Here is a 24295-nt window from a genome sequence, read left to right as displayed (position 1 = left end):
CAAAAGTCGAAATCGGGCAAACCTTAGAAATGCCCGGGCAAAACGTTAACTGCCCACAATCCTTGGACAAAATGTCATAATTCGGCTTTTGACAGGGCAAACCTAGTTATGAGTTTATGATCAACCTCATTTGGGCAAAACCGTGTACTGACTTTTATCGTAAAGGCAAAACCGTAGTGTCTTAAAGACGTTCCCTAATATTAAATTCAAATAATTATAAAATAAATATTATTGTACAAATGTAATTGAATACACTTAAATAATAATAAAAATATAATGATATTAAGTACTCCTATAAAAATAAACAGACAATATTAGGTACTTTTATAATATTCAAATAATATTATGTTCTCTTGTAGTGTTAAAATAAAGAACTAAAAATAATAATACATTTATTAATACGTATTATTATATTACTATTATATCTGTGGTAAAGAGCCAAAAGCTTCCTGTGAATATAATGGGAGCCCGAGTCTCCCAATAGACACCTGTATTCGATTCTAGTTATAGAGTCCATACAATCTCTCAGGAGTAAGGAACTTCCCCGAGGAATGTGGCATTACTGCTTTTTACCCAAACTTAAAGCGGCCCTTCGAGATTTTCTCGAACGCTAGCATGGCCAATCCAGGCATGGGTAAGAGATATAATAAAACATATTGTTTTTAGTGACGAATTGTCATTTTACATTTCCGCAGAATTGACTCTTGATACTGTCGTTATTGGTCTCGCTCTAATTTTTAAAAAATGTCTCTCTTTGTGGAAATAACATTAGGTAATTAATAAGTCCTGACCTTGAGGTTTATTTTTTTGTATCAATAAGTAAGTATGGTAAGTTTATGATCGAAAAATTACGAAATAAAATGTTGTAGTAAATATTTGAAAGAGACGAAGGGGGATGTATTTTAACTCTTAAATTCATACTTTGCAAGCGAGTTGGTTATAGGGAAGCTATGGTTCAAATTTCAAGTTTATATCACCCCGTGAAAGAACGTCAAAAAAATGTTTTTCGTTACAAAAATATTTTTTTTAGCTCCATACGTAAGATACATTAATTTCAATAATCAAACACCATTGTCCATTAAACTATTATTAACTTAGCTACATTTCAAAGAAGTCAAATTTGTATTTAATATTAATGAATAATTTTTGCTAACAATTTTGTGGGCATTGATCCCCCCTTTTTTTTGAAATGTTTCATTAGATGACCGATTTTAGTGTGGATAAAATATGTTTCGGCAAAAATACAATTCTGTTAAAATACTTTTCTTATGATAAATCATTCGGAAAAAATTCTGTTCGGACGATTTATTTTCGTATATTATACGCATTCCCATTAGTATAAGTACATTTTGATTTAATTATGTATTTATATTTCTAGCTATTATAGTAATTGATTTTACTATAAGTAATGCAGTACTTAGGTTAAATTAATTTTGGGCTAAAACATCGCGTTTATAACATTATTTAGTATAACAGTATATATTTATATGATTTACTTTTTGCTTATTATTTTGGTAAACTTCAATACCAACTTACCGTAGAACATGATGAATATTGTTGTGTTCACTGGAAGTATATGTAGACAGTCTGCCATGTAGGTAGGCAAATATAGTTTAAAATGAATCTAATTTTATTTTGAAAATGTCATTGCGTATAGACGTATAGTAAAAAAATAACAACATACAAGTTTTTACACCCACAAATCATATTATTTTTAAATTACAACAAAATAACTGACATTTTATTCAAATTTAACCTTTAAATGTCTATAAAAAAACTGATTACTTTTAGATTTTTTGGTTACAGCATAAACATCTTACGAGGAACCTTGTAGGTAATACATTTTCAAGCATTGGTTACAAAAACACTTTATATATTTAGTTAGGATTTTTTTTTTTTTGATTTCTTAATTTAAAAAAAAATCTCTTATTCATATTTACATGGGATTGAATTGAATACATTGAATGATCTTTTAAATGCGCTCTCTGTCGAGGTCTATTGTTCATCAATAATAATCACTGAATGTTCACAAAAGGACTTGTGTTTGACATCTCTCATACCTTATACATTTGTACATGAATTGTTGACAAACGACAAAGTTAATAAAAAGTCATCCATTATTATATTCAGATTTGAAATTAATTACGATGAAACATATAAAAGCCAGTAACTAGCCTACCTAACCAGTGATTTGTATATTATAAAAATAATTGGATTGCACATTATATAGACGATTTCTAAGTTTTCATTAAAAATAAAATTGCTATAAAATTATAGCAAGATACCAAAGAAAATGTATTTATTCATTATTGTTATTGTTTTATTGACATAACTAATTAAACTTAGTGCCTTGCCTTGTTTTCTGTTCTTTTTTTGTCATACAAATAATTAAATAATACTTATGCATTGTATCAGTATTTATTTTAACATGATTGTTAAATTTTAAATTTATTGGTTTTATAAACACATAATTTTCCATGCATTTAATACTATTGAGTTAAATATACTAAAGAGAATACTAAAAAAATGACAAATAAAATTATCTTTTAAATATTTTGAGCAAAATTGAAGGGTTCAATTCAAGAAGAACAGGCTATTACTGCACCAAACTGTGTACCAGATATTTCCATTTTTTACGATATTAGCTTATTTAACAGAAGGAGATATTGGTTATCACACCAAAATGTAGACAACATTACTATTTATTAAAAAATGTAAAACATGTGTTTTGAATATAGTGGAGATAGATGTTTTAATACCGGACCTTTCAATTGTTTTTTTTACTAAATAACAATAGTAATGAATAATAACACATTTTGTACTTTTTCTACATATAATTTATATTTATTACAAATAAATTATGAAGATGATTTAATGCTTTTTTCTGTTTTGTCCAAAAATGTGGCAAGATTAACATCATTTGAAGACAAACCACTAACGTCATGAGTGGATAATGTAACTTGCACTTTGTTATACACATTAAACCATTCGGGATGATGATCCATTTTTTCACTTTTCAATGCTACTTGAGTCATGAACCCAAAAGCCTAGTTATTAAAATATTATAAAAGGTGAAATTAATACAATTATTAAATGAGTATACAATGTACATACTTCAATAAAGTTAGAGAATAAGAATTCCTTGTATATGGCATCTCTGTCTTTTACTAATGACCATTGATTAGAAAGTAATGGCTGGAGTAATTCTTCCCTCTGTTCTTTGGTTAATAAACTCGGCTAAAATAATAATAATAATATTTTATTAATTTTCCAACAAGACATATATACAATCCGGAAAATTAATTAATATACTTTGTTGGATCACCTCTAAAGCCATAGGCTGTGCTGGAGGTGAAAATAATTCACATACACATACTTCAGATATTAAAATATGATAAATTAAATTCTTAAACAAAATATATATATTTTACACATATTTTAGATTTGATGAATGTACTTATTGGTTATACACTAAATGTTTTTTTTGTCATAACCTTTTGAACAGTCAAAATTATTTAATAATTAACTTTGAGGATGGTTTTTGGTAGCAAGTTAGATTTAGTCAGAGAATTTTAGTAGATCAAATGTAAAAAAAACTCCCAGTACTTTTCAAATTAATTGGGAAAAACCAAAACAAAAAACCATAGAAAGTTGCTCTGATAAATGCAAAATCCATTCTGAATGGAAACAGTGTGTCAGCTAATATTGTATGATCATTGATCGTGAAAAATATATTATAATTTAAAATTTATATTTTCACCATCAATATCAGTAATGTGGTAGTTTAACTAATTTTTGTCAACAACAAATACACATAGTATATATTATGGTGAGTATTGTTATTATAATATTTCATAAAATATTACAAGCTGTAACTAACTAATAAGTCAATATTGAAGTACCATAACATGGTATAAATAGATAAAAAAAAAGTAGGCTAGTAAATAGTTTAAAATTTGGGTCAAAAATAGTCTTAAGATTTTTAAAATTGTACAAAGTGTAGAAAATAATAATTTATGTGATAGTGGAATATTTTTATGATGAATATTATTTTAATAATAATAAAATTTCAAATTCATTTAAGGGGAATTAGTTATTTTATGTTTAAATATTTATCGTCAAAAAATTTTAAACTCAATCACTCTTAAAATATGCATGTGGCATTAAATATACTTTTTTTCATTAACAGAAATCGACATAAACATACAAATAATTATATAGTAATTATGTACATATTTTTGTGATTTTCACAGATTTTGTACAAATTTGAACTTTAAACGCTTAAAAGAAAAAATTATGCATGCGTATTTTTACATATTTTATAAATTGTAATAAGAACAACTTATGTGAAGGAATCTTGTTTATTAAAAAAGTTTATTCTTTTAAATATAATAAATTTAATTTTTATTACATGGAGGACAATTAAACAATTGTCTACATGTTCAATATATTTAATCCATTCAACAATAATTATGAAAGTGTTTGATTAGGAAATCTTAGTAAATTTGTATTGCGGTTTTTAATAGGTAACTACTATAGACTTTATTTGGACTGTAAAAGAGTTAAATTGTTAGATGAGGTTTATCATAAATAATTAATATTTTAACTAAATAAATAACAACAAATATAGACTGTCTTCCAATATGCGGTCTTCTGTTGTTTTATGTACTACTTACCTAACTATAAATATTAGTATTGTATGTGTCATGTGGTCTACTATAGATAAAATTCTCAAATTGGTATTTTTATCATTTTATCTTTGTACTTCCCAGTGCATATAATCCATAAAACCAAAACTAGTAATTGAATGTAAAGAAAATGTGTCGAACAAATGAAGACTTATTAGACAGGTACTTAGCTGAGTATTGGTGGCGAGGCTTAAATAAAAGTGATAATAATTTTAATTTGTTCTTAAAAGATATAAAATTATGTTTTGAGGATGATTCATAACAGCTTTTTTTTATTTCTAAAATTGCATTCATTTTTTTTTTTTATTAATAAATTAAAATCAAATAAATTCTATTTTTTCTCTAGAAATCAATTATATTTAAATCACTAAATTTTAGGAGGTAGACTATTCTATACTGCACTTTTTAATACGATAGACCACATTCATTGGTATGATTCATATTGGGAGATAGCTAAAATATATGTATTTCTGGTAGGTACCTACAGTAAATCAATAATATACATCATGATTTGGTTTTCAATATTATTAATAATATATATTTGGATTATTAATTATTGTTTAATTTTTTATAAGCTTGTAATGGATGCCTATACTTAATATAATTTTAATCCTCCAAAAGTAATGGCAGTCTTTATAAAAAAGTATGTTTATAGTACCATATTGCTTAGAAATGATGTACACACACACTTAAGTACAGTTGATATGTTATAAATGTAGTGTATAAACCAAAAATACATTTTGCGATAGTTGACCATACCCAATTAGTTAGTAAAATACTCAGTTGGCAACGGTTAGCAAGTTTTAAGAAACCACCAATTAAAAAAATTCACATATTTAGCGTGACGGGCTGCCACCCTTTTATTTTTATTATTGCCCATAAATTAAGGCCTCGTGGACATGCCCACAAGTGATGCTAGACACTGACCACGCCCCAAACCCTTATGGGATTTTTAAAAATTATCAAGGTTTTTCTTTCTGGTAGAGGAATAATTTATTATTACAAATACTATTGACACATGAAAGACTGTGTCAAAATAGAAAACATTATCAACGGTTTTCGAGCCACAGTCAACCATAGCTGTGTTCAGAGATCTGGCTATACTATCAATACACATTACGATATTATTATATAGTTTACATTACACACCACATAGATCATCGTCTTTAATAACTCACCATTTTCCTCGTACGCTTAGTCGAATATTTAATTACACAACGGAGTACAGGCGTCAGCGTACTGTTGAAGAATACTGTCGTCATTTAGTGAACTGGTCGTAAAGAGAAAGTAGACGGACTATCGCATTATTAAAATAACGTTACGCAATATACCAGTATTTTAATATATGCGGGATTAGAACGCCGAACGGTGTAGGTTATCCGTTCCTAATGTCTATTGAAGACAAGCCTAATTGTTTTATAATTGCGGATATTATCGAGAAACAACTCGGCTCGATGTATTTGCACAGTACACGGTACTTTGGTAACGTTCGACAGTTGTCACTGTTGACTAGAGACTTTGAAACACTTTAATTATATTTTTAAGGTCATTATTTATTAGTTAATTCTTGTAATTACTAATTATAGTTATTATTATTGGGTTCTACACCGCACACCCACAGGCTCACACCAATTTCACTTATCATTTGATACCGCAATTTTCGTTATCGACGCCGGCACTTGATGATAAATGATAATGGGATCATCTTGTAACAGTTGTAACTTGTAACGTCGACATATTGTTCTGTCGTCAGCCAGCAGTCAGCAGGTTGTCGTAGCTGTCGCCACGAATTAAAATTATATACCGTCTTTATACCTATTTGTCCATGATTATATACCATTAAACCGTTTATAATAGTCGATGTAGGTATTTACAGTTCTGTGGTCCGTGTCATATTATACATCATATTTATTATACACCTAGATCTTAAGCCTTATTATCGAGGCTCTCTATTTATTCCTATATGATTATCTGAATTCGTGGTACAGTGACACCCCACACTCATCATATTGTTATATAATTTACAATAATTAAAATATTTAATACAACTACATTATGTACAAAATTGAATTTGATGACATTTGGGTTGAGGCTATTAATTTGCCACTGTCATTATCGTCTTTATAATGATTATCCACGTAATATTTGGACTGTAATACAAAAATGAAATATTTACTCTTGAAAACGACGGCTACACATTATTATTTTTACTGATAATTGATAAAATCATATAATATATTATTTTTACAAGAATTACCATCGCTTTGAATTCAAACGATGTCCAACTAACCTGGTTACGGGAGCATAATATAATACAATCGTACATAAATATTAAAATAATTAGGCATTAATATGTTTTTACACAAATCGTTTAACAAAATTAATATGCAATTCCAATTATTCACGAATTCGGCGAGATACCATGAGATAATTCTACCAGGAATTCTACCTGTATGGCTACCCTGTAGAATCGGAATTGTACTATCATAAACGTGTTATGGTCCGGCATCCACGGTTCATCAATTGATATCAATTAAAAAATCGGAATCGAATTTATCTGTTTATTTTTTTTGCAAAGAGTATTCCTATTGTGTACAGTTGTTCGTATTGATTTAATGATTTCTCCTTTGTTTGTAGTGCATTTGAAACTAGTTAACTGCTAGGTACATTTGGAATTCATTACAGCAGTGTTTGCCCACCTAACGGTTATTAATTAAATACCTATTTTCGACTCTAAATTAAATTATCATCACAATATACGTGTTTATTTTAAAATTCGTCTATATTGCTTTTCAGCAATCATAATACAACTTTTATTAGTAATCATAAATATCACCTTATTTCTATACTAATAAAATGACTGAACAAAACATTTTAGACAAGTCTATGAGAAGTGTTTTTGGTATGTTTATTAAACAGTTTTCCATAGACATATTAATAATCTAAAATAATAACTTTTTAAAATTTTAGTTGGAAATATTCCATATGAGGCAACTGAGGAAAAACTAAAAGATATATTTAATGAAGTAGGACCGGTTATATCATTCAAGTGAGTAATGTATAAATCAGTTTTTATCAAAATTTAAAACTTTGTTTCTTGTAGATTGGTGTATGACAGAGAAACTGGTAAACCTAAGGGTTATGGTTTTTGTGAATATAAAGATCAAGAGACTGCACTTAGTGCCATGCGTAATCTCAATGGTTATGAAATTGGAGGTCGTACGCTACGTGTTGATAATGCTTGTACAGAGAAATCCAGACTAGAAATGCAATGTAAATTTTAATGATTATCTTATATCCTATGATTTTATATATAAAAAAACTTATTTTAAATACACATATATTATAGCATTAATGATGGGAATGCCTACTTCTGAAAGTCATTATGGTGATGCAGTTAATGCAGAAAAAGCACCAGAGATAATAAACAACGTGGTTTCGACTTTACCACCAGAACAACTGTATGAACTTATGAAACAAATGAAAGAATGTATTCAAGTAATATTTATAAACAAATCATTAAATATTTAATTTATAATAACCGAATTTAATGTTTAGAACAATCCTGTAGAAGCTAGAAATATGTTGCTCCAGAATCCTCAACTCGGTTATGCATTACTGCAAGCACAAGTTATAATGAAAATTGTGGATCCAGAAATTGCTAAAGTAATTATAAATAAGTTATGTACTAGTATTGATTATAAATACTATTGACTCACAGTAGTATAAAATCCGTGCGTTGAATTTACTAACGATCCTGGTGCTGTTATTCAGAACTGACTGGGAAGCCAGGTTATAAGATACATTGCTTAGTGAGCAATCTATAGTTTTTATAATCAATGGAACTAGTTTAAATTATTGTTAGTGTCAATCAATATTTAATGAAACTATTATTTGTTATCTGTTATTATAATTTGCATATGTACATAATGTGAAAAAATAATTTTGATCACTGAATAATACTATTATTTGCTATCTATAATTATAATTTATTAATTATATTTCTTAAATTGATTAACTAACAATCATAATTAAATAACTGTTGAATACAATTTTCTAAAATTATTAGTTATTTTATACATTTATTTCAATATATGTAATACATGATAAATTATTTAATTATGTATAACCAAATCATAATAATAAAAATTTGCTTTTATAAAATATAATAAACATATAGTAAGTAGGCTTATATTGTAACTAAAACATTTAAGTGATATTATGATTATTTCATAGACTATGTTGCATCCTGCACATAAAGTTCCACCATCACTACACAGCTCAACAACTTCTAGAGCTCCGCCAGTTCATCAAACTTCTAATGATGGTATGCAGTATAAAATTTTTTATGAAAACTTAATTCCAATGATTTCACCTCTTTCTTAATCTGGTTAAAATAAAAGTGTTACACTAATATAAATAAATCATTTTGGAACACTAAAAATTTTTTAGATAGCATGGATTGGCAGCATAATAATATGTTTCGCGGGCAGAGCACAAGCCAAGATTTAAGACAGCCACCACCACCAAATCAAATGCCGTTCCTCCCTCCGCCACCACCATTGTTGTCCAATACTGAACTTCCTCAGTCATTTATGTAAGTAATATTAAAATAATGTATATTCTAATAACTAATTATTTTAACAATATTATATTATTTAAGGGCTCCAAGAGATTATCCACGGGCACCAGCAATTGACTTAGATAATCGATCATTTGGAGATATGTTTAGAGATCTCAGAGCTAATAATAATTTTATGACAATGCCGCCTCCATTGATTGTACAACAACCAATAGTACCAGAACAAAAGGTACCTCCAAGAATTATTCAGTCTTCTCAACCTCAAGCTCAACAAGCATCTAATCAAACAGTTAAAACAACTGATTCTGAAAAGGTATAACAATTTTGAACCTAATATTATTATGACACTTATAAGTTTAACATAATTGATATTTTTTTAGGCTGCTCTGATAATGCAAGTACTTAAGTTAACTGATGCACAGATTGCAATGTTGCCCCAAGAACAGCGCCAAAGTATACTTCAACTGAAAGAAAAAATTTCTAATTCTTCTAAAAACAAAGATTAAATCTCATTTTTTTTATTTATGTTTTTATAAATTGTTTTTATTAACAGTTATACTATTTAAATTTATGGTAATTAATAGTTATGCTAAAACTATATAAATGTATTCAAAATAGTAATTATAATAAATTGTTTTAGTTTAAAATTAAATTTTGAATATATTGCATAAAAATGTAATTGTTGTATACGAGTATGAAATATTCAGATATTCGGTAATTTCAAATTCAAGTAAATTATGTTCGTACCTGTGCAGGGGCTTTATTTGCCATTTTGTAGGGTATGCAAATGCGGATCTCAATTTTTACTGACCAAAATTAAGGGCTGCATTCAATTTCAATACGCCACCAAGTCACACCACGCCATATCCAATCAAATTATAGGATTTATTTGTGAAAGTAAATATTAAAAAAAAAATATTTCTTTTTTTTTAATTTAATCTATATTACACATAAATCGTAATTTGTATTTTTGTTGGTGAGGTTCATTTGCAATTACTCATCGCTCCATGAGTAAAACTAGCAATTTTATTTCATTTTATAATTATATTTTTAATATTTTAATCATATATTAATATTTATAACATAAATATTATTTAAATTTTGAAACAAAAAATGTTGTTTAGGTACTATCTAACAATAATTTTTGCGCCCTGCGTAAAAGCTTGTTTACTGAACACTTATTTTGTCATTGATTGGGTATTTTATATTTTTACTTTTATCTTCATTATATTAATTTTTGTATTTATTATTTGAAACCTACATAAAAATGTGTTGTCTTTAGTGATTCAAATGTTAAAATGTCATGATTTATATTCATACATTGTTGTACTTTTTTTATAGTAGTTGGTAAATCAAAACACTCCTATTTTGATACAATTTGTTTGTTTTAAATACTAGTAATGCGAGTGAAATGATCAATTTTTGTTTATGGTAATAATTGGTTCTGCAATCTGTACATAGTGATCCGGTTAATATTTTATTTTGCCAGACCTATGAAGCAACTAATATGTCACCAATTTAATACCTTTGTAAAATCTTGAATTAAATAATCATTTAATGTAATACAACTAATCATCAACTGTAAAATTCCTAATTTATGATACAGACATTGTTATTTAAGTTTTTTCATACTGTTAAATTAGTTGAAAAAAAATGATTTTTAGTATTTAAAACCATTGATTAATATTGTATAGTAAATATCCTATTATTTTTAAGGTTAATTGTTAATATAATCAATAATCATACATGGTATAATATGTAAAAATGTAAGGCTGTCATATTTCTTATAGGCCATTTTGGTGTGTAACTGAATTTTGACTGAAAAAATAAATTGTACTTAAAGCTACCACGTGAAAATTTAAGTAATTATAATTGTATATTCCCATAGAAAATTGTATGATCTTTGATTTTTATCCTATCCTTTTTTGTTGTGAGTTCAACAGTTAACGAGTTACGTATAAGAAAAATAGTGGTAAATTTCACCTCTTTACGAGGGATGGGGGATAAGCACAGAAGTTAGGTCAGGCCTTTAAGTATGTTCATTGGGAAGGTAAACATAGTGTGTAGAAAAATTCAGTAGGAGGCGAATTTTTTCCGACTGGACAAAATTTTTTCATCATGCGTAATCTAGGAACCCCATTTTCAACTTATCGTTATACACCATTACATGATTTGTATCAGCTTATTTATTTATTGTATACATGATTTGTATCAGCTTATTTATTTATTGTATACATGATTTGTATCAGCTTATTTATTTATTGAATACTTAATTTGTATTAATAACAAATTTATTATTATGAGTATGAACATTTTTCATGGTTTTACTTATTATCACTTACTAACAAAAAAAAAGTCATTATTGCGTACAAAACAAAATGATAAGTATTGATAAGAATTGTGTTAAAAGATCGTTTTCACTACGAATTAAGATATATATATCTTAATTTGTGGTTTTCACTTACATAGCAAATTGTTTATCATGATGACATGATGATGATACTGCCCCGGAGTTAGAAAACGTTAAATTAATTTAAATCAAATTTAATAAGACTAATCTAAAGTTCATTATTTAAATAAAACCTTTTAAAAGTTTAAAGTTAACCTATATGATGGATAGCCCAAAGTATGTTGACCGACCACTTCATACCAGGTTCAATTCATCAAGTTCTATGGTAAATATATTTTTTAAATTTATTTCATTTTAAAATATTTCAACCTTGAAAAACATGTGCATGGTTTCAACATATTAACACAGATTATATAATTTGTGATATTAATATGTTGTTACAAGTTTGATACATTTTCACTATATAGTATATACGTCATATTACATATACATACCTCTATATAGTAACCAGGGGCTGCATGCCAAGCCCACATTTCCAAAATAATTGTATTATTCTAAAAACATTATAATATCAAGTTTTTTGAAAATGATGACTTAGCCCCCCCCCAACCATGTTTCTGGAGACTTCCATAATTATAACTAAGTCTATATTTAACGCTCACGAGTAATGTTTGTAAACAGTGATAACTTTAGTGATTAATAACAATTAGTCTATAAATTTACCTGTATAAAAAAATTAATACGTTTTTTGAGTAGAGAATAGTTTTATAATGAATTCTACAACTTGATTCAATAATCATAGATGTTTCTTGTAAGTGATTTTAAACCAATTCTTTTATAAACTATTACTGCTCCCATAAACAAAATAAAAAAACTATAACATAATATGTATTCAATAACATCATAACAATCATACATTGAGGGCAGGAATGTAAAAATTATGATGGTTGTTTAGTTTAAAAAAGATTTAGTTTACTAAATAAGATTACCGGTATGTATGAATCCATCTGACCATCTAACAAACGTAAAACATAGCCGTTGATTTTTGTGGCTGTTGGATACATTAGTGTAAATGTTGACATAAGGATAGTGAATATCTAATAGAATTTTTAAGTTGTAATATTTTATAGTTTCATCATGGTTTAAGAACAAATTCTGAAATAGCGTTTTGTTGAGTAATTTGTAATAGGTATAGAGAACAAAAACAATTTTGAAATCGATTGAATTTTGAATGAATGAAAGCAACTTATGTTTTTTTTTAAATACAGCATAGTAATATTTTAAAATTGCATGGTTCCCACAATTTGATAACTCATGATAATTCAATGGGCAATATAGAAAAATAGGTAGGTACCTACTCATTGCATGCAATTGTATGTATTATTAATTTTTTTTGTTTTTATAATATTGTTCAATATGATAATCAATATGACCGTGCAAAAGCTGGGTAAGCTAGTAATTTTTTCAACTGGTTAAAGTTAAATTACTTCAAAACAAAACCTAACTAAATTAAAATATAAGTTAGTTTCTGAAATTTTCTTAATTTCTAACACTGTTAGTTCAAAGCTAGTTTGGTGGAAATAGTGTTTGTTAGAGTAAAAGTTAGAGGTTAGTTTTTATAAAAAATATAAATTTAAAATCTGTTTGTTCAAAGTATGTTAAGTATTACATAAGTTAATTGCTTGGTGTTTCGGTATCTAACTTAAATTATTGGTGACCTAACTGATAATTTGATCAAATGTCCCAACTTTTAAGTAGGTAGGCACTAATACTAATAACTCCTATAACTTGGAAACAAATAGGAATATCAGACAATTGAACACTGAATGTATAACAAAATAAGGAATATACATACAGTATGATATTGTATTAGTGTAATATGTATATCTATCGGCCATTATAATTATAGGCGTTGGTTAACATGTTGTACAAGAAATAGGTGAATTGTAACTAATATAAATAATTAATAAGAAATGAAATGACTAGAATCATGTTTTTATCATAAAATTGAAAATACACAATATTCATTGATAATAAATTATTTCATGGATACCTACTAATATTTGGCGTTCAGCAGTTTTGAGAAACATTTGGATTTTTGGAACGAAAAAATAATAATTAGTTACTTAATGTTATAAATGAGTTCGATTAGATTATTTTACACATTAAATTCAACTAATTAAGTTACAAAGTCAATATGAATTAAAACTATCTAGTTAAATCAGAAAGTTTACTTTAAAAGTCAATCGATTTATATAATTATCAAAAAGTATATTATTATATTTTTTCCCGAAACACTTGCCAAAAACTTTGAAGTTATATTTTATTAAGGCTGTACCCATACATTATATTATGTATATTGAATACATCTAACACAAACTAATTCTATCTAATAATTAATACCATTGTATATGTTTATGAGATTGAGACTCCAGTAAAGTTCTGAATTAATGATTTAATTGCAGATAAAAAAAAAATAACCTGGGTTAAAAACCTTTTTTTTTTGTAAAGAGGCCTGATGATGCCAGGGCCTCCTATAATTAGCCAGACCGACACTGCATTTCAGCCCAAAAAATGTTTCTGTTGTAGTTATACGACACAATGACATATACGTTTGTAGGATGGAGACAACTCGATAATTTTATTGATTTGATAAATGACTAAGTAGTAAGAAGTGTCAAATGAGACAAATATGTGGGTTCTGAGTGCTGATGTCTCGTTATAACAGTTAACTTGATTATTGGTTATTTGCTTGTAACTGTTATTAACAATAGCCTTTTTCCTCTTTTGTATATTTTATGTTAAATTATCAATTGATCCTAATAATATTTTATTTGTTTTTATAATGCACATCGATTAAACCTTGAACTCCTATGAGCTGTCAATGTTAAAACTCAATATGTTTAAAAAATACTTGTAGCGACTAAGAAGTACTCTAATAGAGACTTTAACATGAATATGTCATTGTCAATACATACAAATATTTTAAGTCCAATTTGTTAACCTATTGAGTGCCATATTAATTTTTGACAGTGGCCTTTACTAGACTATTTTTAGATTTTTCTTCTAATATTTTATTATTTGTATGAACTCAATAATAAAATGATTAAAAATGAAAATAAAATATTTGGACAATAAACAACCAATTTTTTTTACTTTTTTGCTTCTGAAATACATGAAACAAAGAGGGACAAATTCATTAGGAACTGAATAAGAAATACCAATTTTGGAAAAAATTACATTTTCAAGTTCTGTGAGGAAAGATTGAATTAGTTTATGAACATGAGCTTGGAGTTGAATAATATTTAAGTGCTCAATACTAATAGTAACTACTAATTTTAAATAAATAAATAACAGTCTACAGATCTATTATTTATAAGTAAAACATATAATATTATGAATGTACAAAATTTTATTTGTTTTAATAATTGAGATAAAATTATAAATTTCTAATAAAAAGTTAATTGGCAGTCATTATTAAATAATTAAAAATTTATTATTTTTGGCCTAATTGAACTGTTTAATTTATTTAAAGCTGAACCTAATATTATAAATATTATAAATATTATAAAAAAAATAATGCTAAAATATAATTAATTTAATAAGTCAGTATAAATAAAATAATTATTAAGAATTTTAACCTTTTAAATTATACTTGACCAGAATATTATCGTCTGTAACGTTGTTTTTTACTTTTCGATTCATTTGAACTAGAAGAACTATTTCGTTTCGTTTTGTGCTTTCTGGAATATGAGTGACGTGATACCGGCGATCGACTTCTTCTTGATCTAAAATTATGTGGAGATCTTCTATCGTAATGTCTTGAATGTGACCTACTCCTATATCTTGAATGCGACCTACTACTCTTTGATATTGAATGAGATCTACTTCTATTTCTAGAACGCGATCTTCGCTTTTTCTTTTCTGCTTTAGTTTTGCTGTTTGAAGATTTTGATTTAATTTTATCGCTTTTCTTATTTCTGTTTTTATAATTAGTACTATCGCTCTTCTTACTAACACTACTACTGCTTGATGAATAAGAACTTGATGATCTTTTGGATTTAGATTTCTTTTTTTTTTGTCCATTTTTTATATTCAAATCATTAGATAATTCTTTTTTGATTTTATCATGTCCCTTGACCATCTTCTGGCTTGATCCTTCATCCTCAGTACGCCCTGAAATTCAAGATTGTAAATTTTCTCATCATTATTTTAAGAATAATGAATTCAATTCTATAAATACAATGTTAATATTTTATGAATATTTTTATTAGCATATTATATATTATGTACTTGTAATAATTTATACTTATTATTAAAGTTTTAAAAAAAATTCCTAATACAAGCAATTACTAAATAGTAATCAAATATATTATATTGTATATTTTAAATATTATTAATTGATATTCAATTATTTTTTACTTTGAGATTATTGAATATTAAACTACAAACACGTTCAATGTACACAATGGTTTTCATAAAATTAGTAAAATATAATTTTACCTTTTGTCTGAATGTTTTCCACTACCTGACTACCATTATCATTAGTATCCCCACTGAGTTTGATACTATTATCAAATTTAGATCTCACAAGTTTTTCTCGGTCTTCTAGCTGATCCAATTCTATGAGTATTCTTGCTTCAATATAACTGAACTCACGTTGACGTTTCAATATTCTTTCCTAAAAATATTATCAATTATAAATATTTAAAAAATTACATTTGGTGATTATAAATTAATTTAATCAATTGAAGTAAAAATATAATTTACTTGAATAGCTTCATCAGAATCAGGTTTTAATTGTCTATGACCATATATTTTCTGTTCTCCATCACTTTCATCAGATGATCCAGATTCTGAACCATAAACTCCAAGCCCTTTAGAAAAAGTTATTATTTATTGCAAATTAACATACACAAAAGGAAAATTTATTTGTAGATGATGCATAACATAAAACAAAATAAAAAGTATAAAAAAATAATATTTAATTATTTATTTGATTTATTGATGATTGTCTATAGCTTCACAATATGTATCTCAATGCAAATTCAAGTAATGGAATTACCACATTAATGAATTGCATATTATTGTTATATAATAATTTCAAAAACTTACCCAGCTTACCAGCTAATGATGTTTGGTTTTGATTCCCTTGAATATCTGTTACATTGTAATTTTGATAATAATACATTTTAAAAAGAAATTAAAAATATAAAATAAATAAATTTTTTTCATACATTTAATTACTAATTTACTTACGCTATGAAACTACTTTGTGTAGAGTTATAATTATTAATAAATATTACCTGTTTGTGAAGTAGTTTTCAGCACATCTTTAACTATATTTAACATCATATCATTAGTAACATCCATTAACAATTTTGTTAGAATTTTCCGTAGACTTAACATCTGAAATAATTTCATTCAAATACAATTACTATTATATTTTAAAATACAAATATCAGAAACAATAGAACACTTAATTAGTTCTATTTATTGTAAATACTAGTAAATGTTAAAAACTGTATTACCGTATCTTCCCAGATTTGAGCTTTAGTCTTACGTGGAATGAGAGGTGTTGGGTCATTTTTCACATACTCAGTTTTCCTGGGTTCAGTATCATTTATATAATCAGAAGAAACCGGTTCAATATCATCAACATCAACCATTTGCGCTTCATGGTCAAAATTATTGGGTGACTAAGAAAATTATTAATTATTAAAACATATTTTAATATTAAAAACGTGAAAAATAAAAAAAAATGTTTACATTGGGCACTTCTTGAGTAACATTTTCATTTGTGTAACTAGAATAATCAGGTTCGCTAAAAGACTGTTCTTGCTCAATTTTTCTTCGTTTTTCTCTTTCCATTTTTTCTAGTCCCTCACGAATCCAAGCAGGTAATTGCTTTCGTTTTGCTGCATCTGATAAATTACAAGCCAAAAATATTATTATAATAAAAGAAAAAGAGACTACATTGCAATATTAATTTAGGAGTAGAAAAAATTCAGAGCTGGAACATATTAAAATACAGTAAAGTACATACAATATGTTAAAAGTATAAAAGTATTTATATGTTTTTATTATTGCTGCATTGGACAGCAACTATTAGGTATAATAAATTTATATTGATAAGTGATAAACACAGACATTTTATCATATATTTATTTATAAGTTGATCTTTATTAAAATTAAAATTAAATATAAATTGCTCAAGACCAATAAGTGATTCGTTTTAGTAATTTATTTATTAAAGAAATATTATAGATGTGTCTAGCTGGGATTGTTTTTGACAATGTAGTGATTTATTTATTATTGTTTTTTTTAAAAAGGTATTTTGTAGTTGAACTGAAGTTTATGTTAACAGTGAACACTTCAATAGCTTAATACATAATTAAAAACTATATATTAGGTACATACACAAAAAAGTTATAAATAAAGTGGATGTAATAAAATCAAATTAGTTAAAAATTAAAACCAACATGTTAGGTACTTATTCAAAATATTGAATTTTAAATTTCAAAGAAAAAAATGTTTATGTATATTTTAACTAAGTGTTGTACAAGAAATGTATAGGTATACCATTTTATACATAAAAATCACAAACACTGAGAATAATACAAATTGATACATACCCATAAATGATGGATCTTGAGTTCTATCATCTACATTGGGAATCATATTAAGTTTACTCCATTGATCTGGTTCAGTAGGCGGAGGAACACTAGTATTGGGTCCTGCCCAATAATTCTAAAAAAAAAAAGGATGAATAATAAAAAATTATTTAATATTTAAAATTACAAAACCTTACATTGGGTAGAAATGGTTTGTTTGGTGTCATCATAGGGAAAGATGGAGGTGGTTCAGATAATATAGGAGGTGTAATGAAAGGGGGTCTAAGTGGATTAACTGAATCCATAATAGGTGCTTTAGTTGGTTGAGTTGTTGAAGAAGATGCCCAATTCCAATTCCATTGTTGTTGTTGCTGCCAAGTCCACGTATTCCAAGCACTAGGTTTTTCAATATTATTTCCTGTTAAAAAAATGTTTACAGAAGTTGTTCACGTTAGTTATTGGTTATCTACAAACGTGTAACTGGACTGGCAATATTATGATCACTAAATGTTTTATTTGTTGCTGCTGCTGCTGCTACGTTTGAAGGATTCTGAGGTAGTACATGCAGGCTAGGCAAAGTGTGTTCAGAAGTCGGAATCCTAACTTGTTGTCCAGGGGGCATTGTGGGTGGAGTTTCTTTCATTTTGATCCATTGTTGAGCCAAACTCGCCCAGTCCACTAGAAGATATACATTTGTCTTAAATATAATCTTTACAACATGCATTTCACCGTGTATGCATACCTTGTTCATTTGTCATGTTTTTATACATAGCAGGATTCATATTCATCCATTGATTTCCATAAGCCATGTTTGTTGACGATGGATCCGACCACATAACCACCTCAAATGCGATTGAATCAAGATAACTTTGTTAATATCTAATCTCAAAGTCAAGGGATTTATAGTTCATGAAGTCTCAAACCAGTACACCTAATGTCAAATGACATATTTTAAACACGAGTAACTATTACATACGAGCTTAATGTTATGACGTCAAAAACAATTTCAACGTCTCACTAAGTCAAAAAAGGCGCCTAGGACTGTCAATTACGTCAACGATGTCACACCGCCGAACGTGTGATGTGGCACAGCATTGTTTCCAAATTCGTATTAGAATTACGTCCGACAATTTTAACTTTAGTTTCAATCGGTTTGGTCGGTAAACGAACGACAGCGTTAATACAGAGTACTGAGTTGCGAATTGCAGTCATATAGTAAATTATAGAGTGATTAGTAGTCAACACTCAACATTTAACATTAAACAATAAACTCAAAAGACTAATTATCATTCGTCTTTAACGAACAAATAATGTAAACGTAGTCTCGAATCGAACACTAAGTAAGATAGTGAGAAACACTTCAATGAGGGCAGTGAGGCTTGCGGATTACGATTTACGGCACTACGGTAGTCAGACGCCAGTACGGCACACGCATTATCAAATTCGATAAGAAAATGCCGACGTACCACGGTAGTGTGGTACAAAAATCTCGGTCTCGTCTATAATCCATTTTGATAATAAGATATACCAGGTCATCTAGGTATCATAGAGGGTACCTAAAGGACAGGAAATCAGATTCTTGCCAACGTTTTACCGTACTATATAGTATGAGGAATAATAAATAATATTTTTTATGCTTTGATTTGTTTGAACAGAAGGATGGATATCGTAAGGGCCTGGCGCTGTATAGTAATATTATTATTATAAATGTTGTAATAACAAACAAAACATACAAACTAGACATACCATTGGTCGTCCGTAGTCCGTGATAAGTCCATGATAGGTTCGTGACACCGAATATGACGTCTATATTAAATTAAATTTTAAAAATAATAAATAATAATTTACTTAATACATTTTAAGGTACTGTATAGAAATTTGTGGTCCGTGATAGTACGCGGCTTACTTCGTGAACAGACTTAACCATGGTTTAGGCTCATAGCGTTAACAACAAATGTTTGTTCGTGATCACTGTTTACAACAAACGGACCGTCTGAAATTCTCCGAAAAATCGATTTTTTCTCACGGTGTGCCGTGTTAACAAATGATACCACCGGACACCAAATAGGATTTTATTTCATTTTTCTCCGTGTCCCGTGCGGTTGCTAAGGTTCAATTATTGGTTCATGATAAAATTCAAACTTCAATTTTAGAACTTTCGATATATTTTAGTTTTAAATATTACATATTAGTAACTTGATTGGTATTTGTTTTTATTCCACATTTACACTGTGCATTAGCATTATTGCAGTGTAACAGTTGTGTAGTATACACTACATTATTATATTTTCTACAAAATGATACAACACATTTTTACTATACATTAGGTGTATTCATATTTTTATTTTATAATATGATATAAATTATTAAGTACGTATCTAAAATGACTCCATTTACACGTGTACAGGTAACTACTACTATTACCTAATTTTCAAATACTTGAATAATAATAATTTATAAAATATAAATTTGTTATAATATTATGTATCCTTAACCTGCCTATACACTTATATGTTATGCTAATGCTATTTATTTCAGGTTGAAAAATGTGTGAACTGTTCAGCCTATTATCCTGCTAAATCAGACCATCAATGTTTGCCAGTGACTGTTACTGTTGTCGCGCCTAGTAAATATATAATTATTTCAAATTCTTTATTGGTATAATTTAGGCAATATATTGCAGTGTTTGGAAAAAATGTCGTTCATGAACCCACGTTTACATGTTCATGTTTGTATTTAGTGAATGATACGCAAGCGTCACTATTTTTTTTAAAATTGACTTGAAGTATGTTTATATTTTAATGAATTTGAACTATTTTTAAGACGCTCAATTTATTTATCATTTATTAAATACATGTTTAAAATATATTGAATAATTACATTGTGTAATAATATTTTCTTATAATAATTCTCATTATAAAAAAATTAAAAACTTAAACTATCAACCTGGTGAACATATTCATTTTTTTAATGAGCGTTTCGAACACTGATATATTGTCCTATGCTTATAGTTAGTGTCTTAGTTCGGTCATCCTAATTTTAATAAATGTTAAATATAGTATTGATAAAATATACAATTTAAGTATATTTCATCAATGACTATAGGTATATTGCATGTACAACCTTAACTTAACTATATACTTAACTTAATCACTGAACAATGGTATTATGAAAGCAAGCTTTTAAACCAACTACTAAGATATTAATTATGCAATGAACATTTTAAAATAAGATTCAATTATATATTTTAACTTATATTTTCTTAGAAAAATTTAGGAAAATTTTACCGGCAGTGAGCATTGAAAATAAAGTATCGCTGTTATCAAGTGATGATGATGTTGGAGATAAAGTAAAAAATAGGGAAATTGAGTTTGATTTAACTTCTAGCTTAATAAGCGCTATTAAGGTCCGTCCTCCATTGTTTGATCATAGAATGATCTTAACAGAAAGATCTGAAGCTATTAAAAACATACTATGGAATGAAGTTTATGCTGAACTAAATGGTAAGGATATATGCTACAATTTTAATATACCTTTATACAAATTAAATAAATGAACGGTCACATAATGCATTCACATATTATATTATACTATTAATACCAAACAATGTGTGATATTAAGTACTGTATATAATTGGTTAATGGTTTGTAATGTTAAAGGTCTGATTACCATTGATGAATTAAAAAAGAAATGGAAGTACCTAAAAGAAAAATATGTACGTGAAAGACAAAAACCAAAAAAAAGTGAAAATACTAGAAAAGGTAGAAGAACAAAGTGGTTGCATTACAGTCATCTGTCGTTCCTGGAAGAAGTTATAACATGTCCTGACAAAAAGTAGCTATTCCATTTCTTAAAACCTTTAAATAAGTACTAAATACCTAACATTTTTAATCCAAATACTTGCAGGACTACTAGTATTTTAAATTCAAGTTTAAACAACACTTATTCTGAAGACTTTTCTCAAAGTATAGCTATCGCTAGGGAGCAAAAAAGAAAAGAAAGTATGCACATTTGAAGTAGTATGACTTAAATATTTATTTTCTGTTGTGTATATTACACCTACTTGTGATATTTTTACTCTTTATTTATTTATAAATAGTATTTTTACTCTTTATTTATTTATAAATAATATTTTCACTCATAAATTAGTTTAATTAGTGTTTTATATTTCAGTTTAATTTTGATATCTATATATGAATATTGAGCGATTGTAAACTCTGTCAGTCTTATATTCTTACTTGTAATGGTATATGGAAACGCTGTCAGTGCTAAGGATTTGCTTATGTAAAACTTATAATATATTTCAACCAAAAATTAAATAAATTGATAGTGTTAGAGAACGCTATAAATAGTTGGTACAATAGATTTATATTAGACTTAGAAGTTAGAATATCTACACAGTGTATCACACATTTTTGTTCACAGTTAAAAATATTATAACATAACATACCTAGGTTCATATTTTATGATTATTATAATCATTTATGATAATACACATTACAATAATTTATATAATTTGTTCAAATAATAATTATTATTATTATTAATTTTTATTTATTTAAGCTTCAACAACTGAGGCCATTAGCTGTAGGTTGTCCCTGTAGGGTTTTGGAACTGTAGGTTAGCCTAACCTAACTATAGGGTTATGGAACACGTATGTGTTTGTTTGGTAGAATTTCTAGTGGGCACCCGTAGGTTTTTGCCATGCCTGGTTGGGGGAGGGCGGCCTCTCTCTCCGGACACCGTGACTACCCGGAGAGAAGTGCCGCCCGCGACCGAATTTGAACCGGCGACGGTACGCATTGCAACCGACTCATTATCCGACTCCGCCCCCCTTTATTATTATTTTTATTTTTACGGATACATAACTATTATTTAATGAAGACAATTATTATTATAAAAATTATGACTTAAAAAAATAATAATTGGTATATTTTATTAATTTTACATTGTTGTTTGATTTTCTTTACTGACGGAGTTTACATGAATTGAATTTTATTTTATTTTTTTCACTGATGAAAACCCATTATACCTGGAATAGTTAACACTAAAAAAAGGTTTACATGGGCCTATAAATTTAAATATCACCCAACAGTTAACATAACTGTGCATTATTGTATATTATAAATATTAGTATATACAAGTATAATAGTCTAATAATTACAATTGTACCTTTCTAGAAAATAATCACAACTCCCGACGACACTTGCTAAATGAGCATAAAATGCCAAGCCCTGTATTATCAGCAGAACTAAACGAGGACCAACGTGATTTTGATGCTGCTTTTGGAAACTACTTAATGGCATTGATGAAAGACTTGCCTATAAAAAAGCGAAAAATGTTACAAAGTCAGTTTATAGCATCTGTTGTAACTGCTGCTCAGGATTCAGAGTGATGTGCTATAACTAGCATTTATATAATATAATATGGACAGACTCATAAACATATAAATTATTTGTATTTGTGGGAATGTTTTTTAAAATTTTTTATGAATATTAATAAATGAGATTAACAAATGTTTTTTATTATTTATTATTAATCCTCGGCAGCAGTTAGTAGCATAAGTCATTGGGATTATCAAAAAAATATACTTACATTACATACGCTTACATAAAGCGACTATTAAGCTTATACGTTGATGAGTATTATAATTTATTTATTAATTTTGAAATGATTAATTTGATTATTGACTTTGTTGAATCTTCAGAGTTGCTAAATGATGTGGATGTATTTTCTGAGATATTGTCTTTTTTTCACATACTCATGGTAATTTATAGGTATAACGTTTGATACTAATATTACAATTTACACTTAACAGTTAATACTTGAAAATATTATTTTGCTGTAGTTGCCTTTCCAATTCTATAAAAATATATAGTTTCATGATTTCATCAGAAGCTAATTATCTATAGAAAAAAAAACAGGTCAAACATTTAAAAATATGAAGTCTGTGTCACTCATAATTTTTACCTTAATATAGTAGTTATAGTTTCTCTTTCAAAATTTATATAAAAATGCAGTTTTCTAAGGGGTGTTCTTTAACGTTTTAGGGAAACAAGTA

General features: G+C 27.4%; 4 protein-coding genes across 7 annotated transcripts; 2 read left to right on the top strand and 2 right to left on the bottom strand.

Annotated features, from left to right (window-relative positions):
- Window positions 1-2684: 2684 nt before the first annotated feature.
- Window positions 2685-6319, bottom strand: LOC111039721 (pterin-4-alpha-carbinolamine dehydratase). The gene is made up of 3 exons (XM_022323318.1): window positions 5867-6319; window positions 3115-3237; window positions 2685-3047 (listed from the first exon to the last, which is right to left on the bottom strand). Exons 1-3 carry the CDS (start codon window positions 5948-5950, stop codon window positions 2859-2861), a joined length of 396 nt encoding a protein of 131 aa, XP_022179010.1. The 5' UTR covers window positions 5951-6319; the 3' UTR covers window positions 2685-2858.
- Window positions 6320-6853: 534 nt separating this feature from the next.
- On the top strand, window positions 6854-11132 carry LOC111039717 (cleavage stimulation factor subunit 2 tau variant-like). The gene is made up of 9 exons (XM_022323313.1): window positions 6854-7590; window positions 7659-7737; window positions 7792-7961; window positions 8038-8186; window positions 8247-8354; window positions 8925-9015; window positions 9141-9285; window positions 9352-9583; window positions 9651-11132. Exons 1-9 carry the CDS (start codon window positions 7545-7547, stop codon window positions 9774-9776), a joined length of 1146 nt encoding a protein of 381 aa, XP_022179005.1. The 5' UTR covers window positions 6854-7544; the 3' UTR covers window positions 9777-11132.
- Window positions 11133-11701: 569 nt separating this feature from the next.
- On the top strand, window positions 11702-23865 carry LOC111039719. Of its 3 annotated transcripts, none has more exons than XM_022323315.1 (6): window positions 11702-11945; window positions 20773-20860; window positions 21501-21737; window positions 21894-22068; window positions 22141-22235; window positions 23415-23865. In XM_022323315.1, exons 1-6 carry the CDS (start codon window positions 11880-11882, stop codon window positions 23627-23629), a joined length of 876 nt encoding a protein of 291 aa, XP_022179007.1. In that variant the 5' UTR covers window positions 11702-11879; the 3' UTR covers window positions 23630-23865. The 3 variants fall into 3 exon arrangements, with proteins under 3 accessions (XP_022179007.1, XP_022179009.1, XP_022179008.1); XM_022323317.1 differs by lacking the exon at window positions 11702-11945 and adding an exon at window positions 19779-19902; XM_022323316.1 differs by lacking the exon at window positions 11702-11945 and adding an exon at window positions 20088-20641.
- Window positions 15211-19585, bottom strand: LOC111039716 (arginine/serine-rich protein PNISR-like). Of its 2 annotated transcripts, XM_022323311.1 has the most exons (11): window positions 18977-19156; window positions 18709-18912; window positions 18432-18652; window positions 18256-18370; window positions 17390-17544; window positions 17152-17319; window positions 16927-17029; window positions 16736-16780; window positions 16391-16497; window positions 16124-16301; window positions 15211-15796 (listed from the first exon to the last, which is right to left on the bottom strand). In XM_022323311.1, the coding sequence occupies exons 1-11, from the start codon at window positions 19068-19070 to the stop codon at window positions 15288-15290; spliced, it is 1899 nt and encodes a 632-aa protein (XP_022179003.1). In that variant the 5' UTR covers window positions 19071-19156; the 3' UTR covers window positions 15211-15287. The 2 variants fall into 2 exon arrangements, with proteins under 2 accessions (XP_022179003.1, XP_022179004.1); XM_022323312.1 differs by lacking the exon at window positions 16736-16780 and having other exon boundaries at window positions 18977-19585.
- Window positions 23866-24295: the final 430 nt, after the last annotated feature.

The sequence above is a fragment of the Myzus persicae genome, unplaced genomic scaffold (genome assembly GCF_001856785.1).
Source record: "Myzus persicae strain clone G006 unplaced genomic scaffold, MPER_G0061.0, whole genome shotgun sequence".
In the NCBI taxonomy this organism is placed as follows: Eukaryota; Metazoa; Arthropoda; class Insecta; order Hemiptera; family Aphididae; genus Myzus; species Myzus persicae.
Note: the sequence above shows the minus strand (reverse complement) of the source record. Positions and strands in the feature narration are given on the sequence as shown.

Bases quoted from the DNA above. Each gene is read 5' to 3' on its own strand.
- LOC111039719 (XM_022323315.1), top strand. From the start codon at position 11,880: ATGATGGATAGCCCAAAGTATGTTGACCGACCACTTCATACCAGGTTC. The intron at 20,861-21,500 runs GTAAATATATAA...ATATTTTCTTAG, and splicing joins TGTTACTGTTGTCGCGCCTA to AAAAATTTAGGAAAATTTTA. The intron at 21,738-21,893 runs GTAAGGATATAT...GTAATGTTAAAG, and splicing joins AGTTTATGCTGAACTAAATG to GTCTGATTACCATTGATGAA.
- LOC111039717 (XM_022323313.1), top strand. From the start codon at position 7,545: ATGACTGAACAAAACATTTTAGACAAGTCTATGAGAAGTGTTTTTG. The intron at 9,016-9,140 runs GTATGCAGTATA...AAAATTTTTTAG, and splicing joins TCATCAAACTTCTAATGATG to ATAGCATGGATTGGCAGCAT. The intron at 9,286-9,351 runs GTAAGTAATATT...ATATTATTTAAG, and splicing joins GAACTTCCTCAGTCATTTAT to GGCTCCAAGAGATTATCCAC.
- LOC111039716 (XM_022323311.1), bottom strand. From the start codon at position 19,070: ATGTGGTCGGATCCATCGTCAACAAACATGGCTTATGGAAATCAATGG. The intron at 17,030-17,151 runs GTAATACAGTTT...AAATTATTTCAG, and splicing joins CTCAAATCTGGGAAGATACG to ATGTTAAGTCTACGGAAAAT. The intron at 15,797-16,123 runs GTAAAATTATAT...CTTGAATTTCAG, and splicing joins GGAAAACATTCAGACAAAAG to GGCGTACTGAGGATGAAGGA.
- LOC111039721 (XM_022323318.1), bottom strand. From the start codon at position 5,950: ATGACGACAGTATTCTTCAACAGTACGCTGACGCCTGTACTCCGTTGT. The intron at 3,238-5,866 runs GTGAGTTATTAA...TTATTATTTTAG, and splicing joins CTAAGCGTACGAGGAAAATG to CCGAGTTTATTAACCAAAGA. The intron at 3,048-3,114 runs GTATGTACATTG...TTTAATAACTAG, and splicing joins TATTCTCTAACTTTATTGAA to GCTTTTGGGTTCATGACTCA.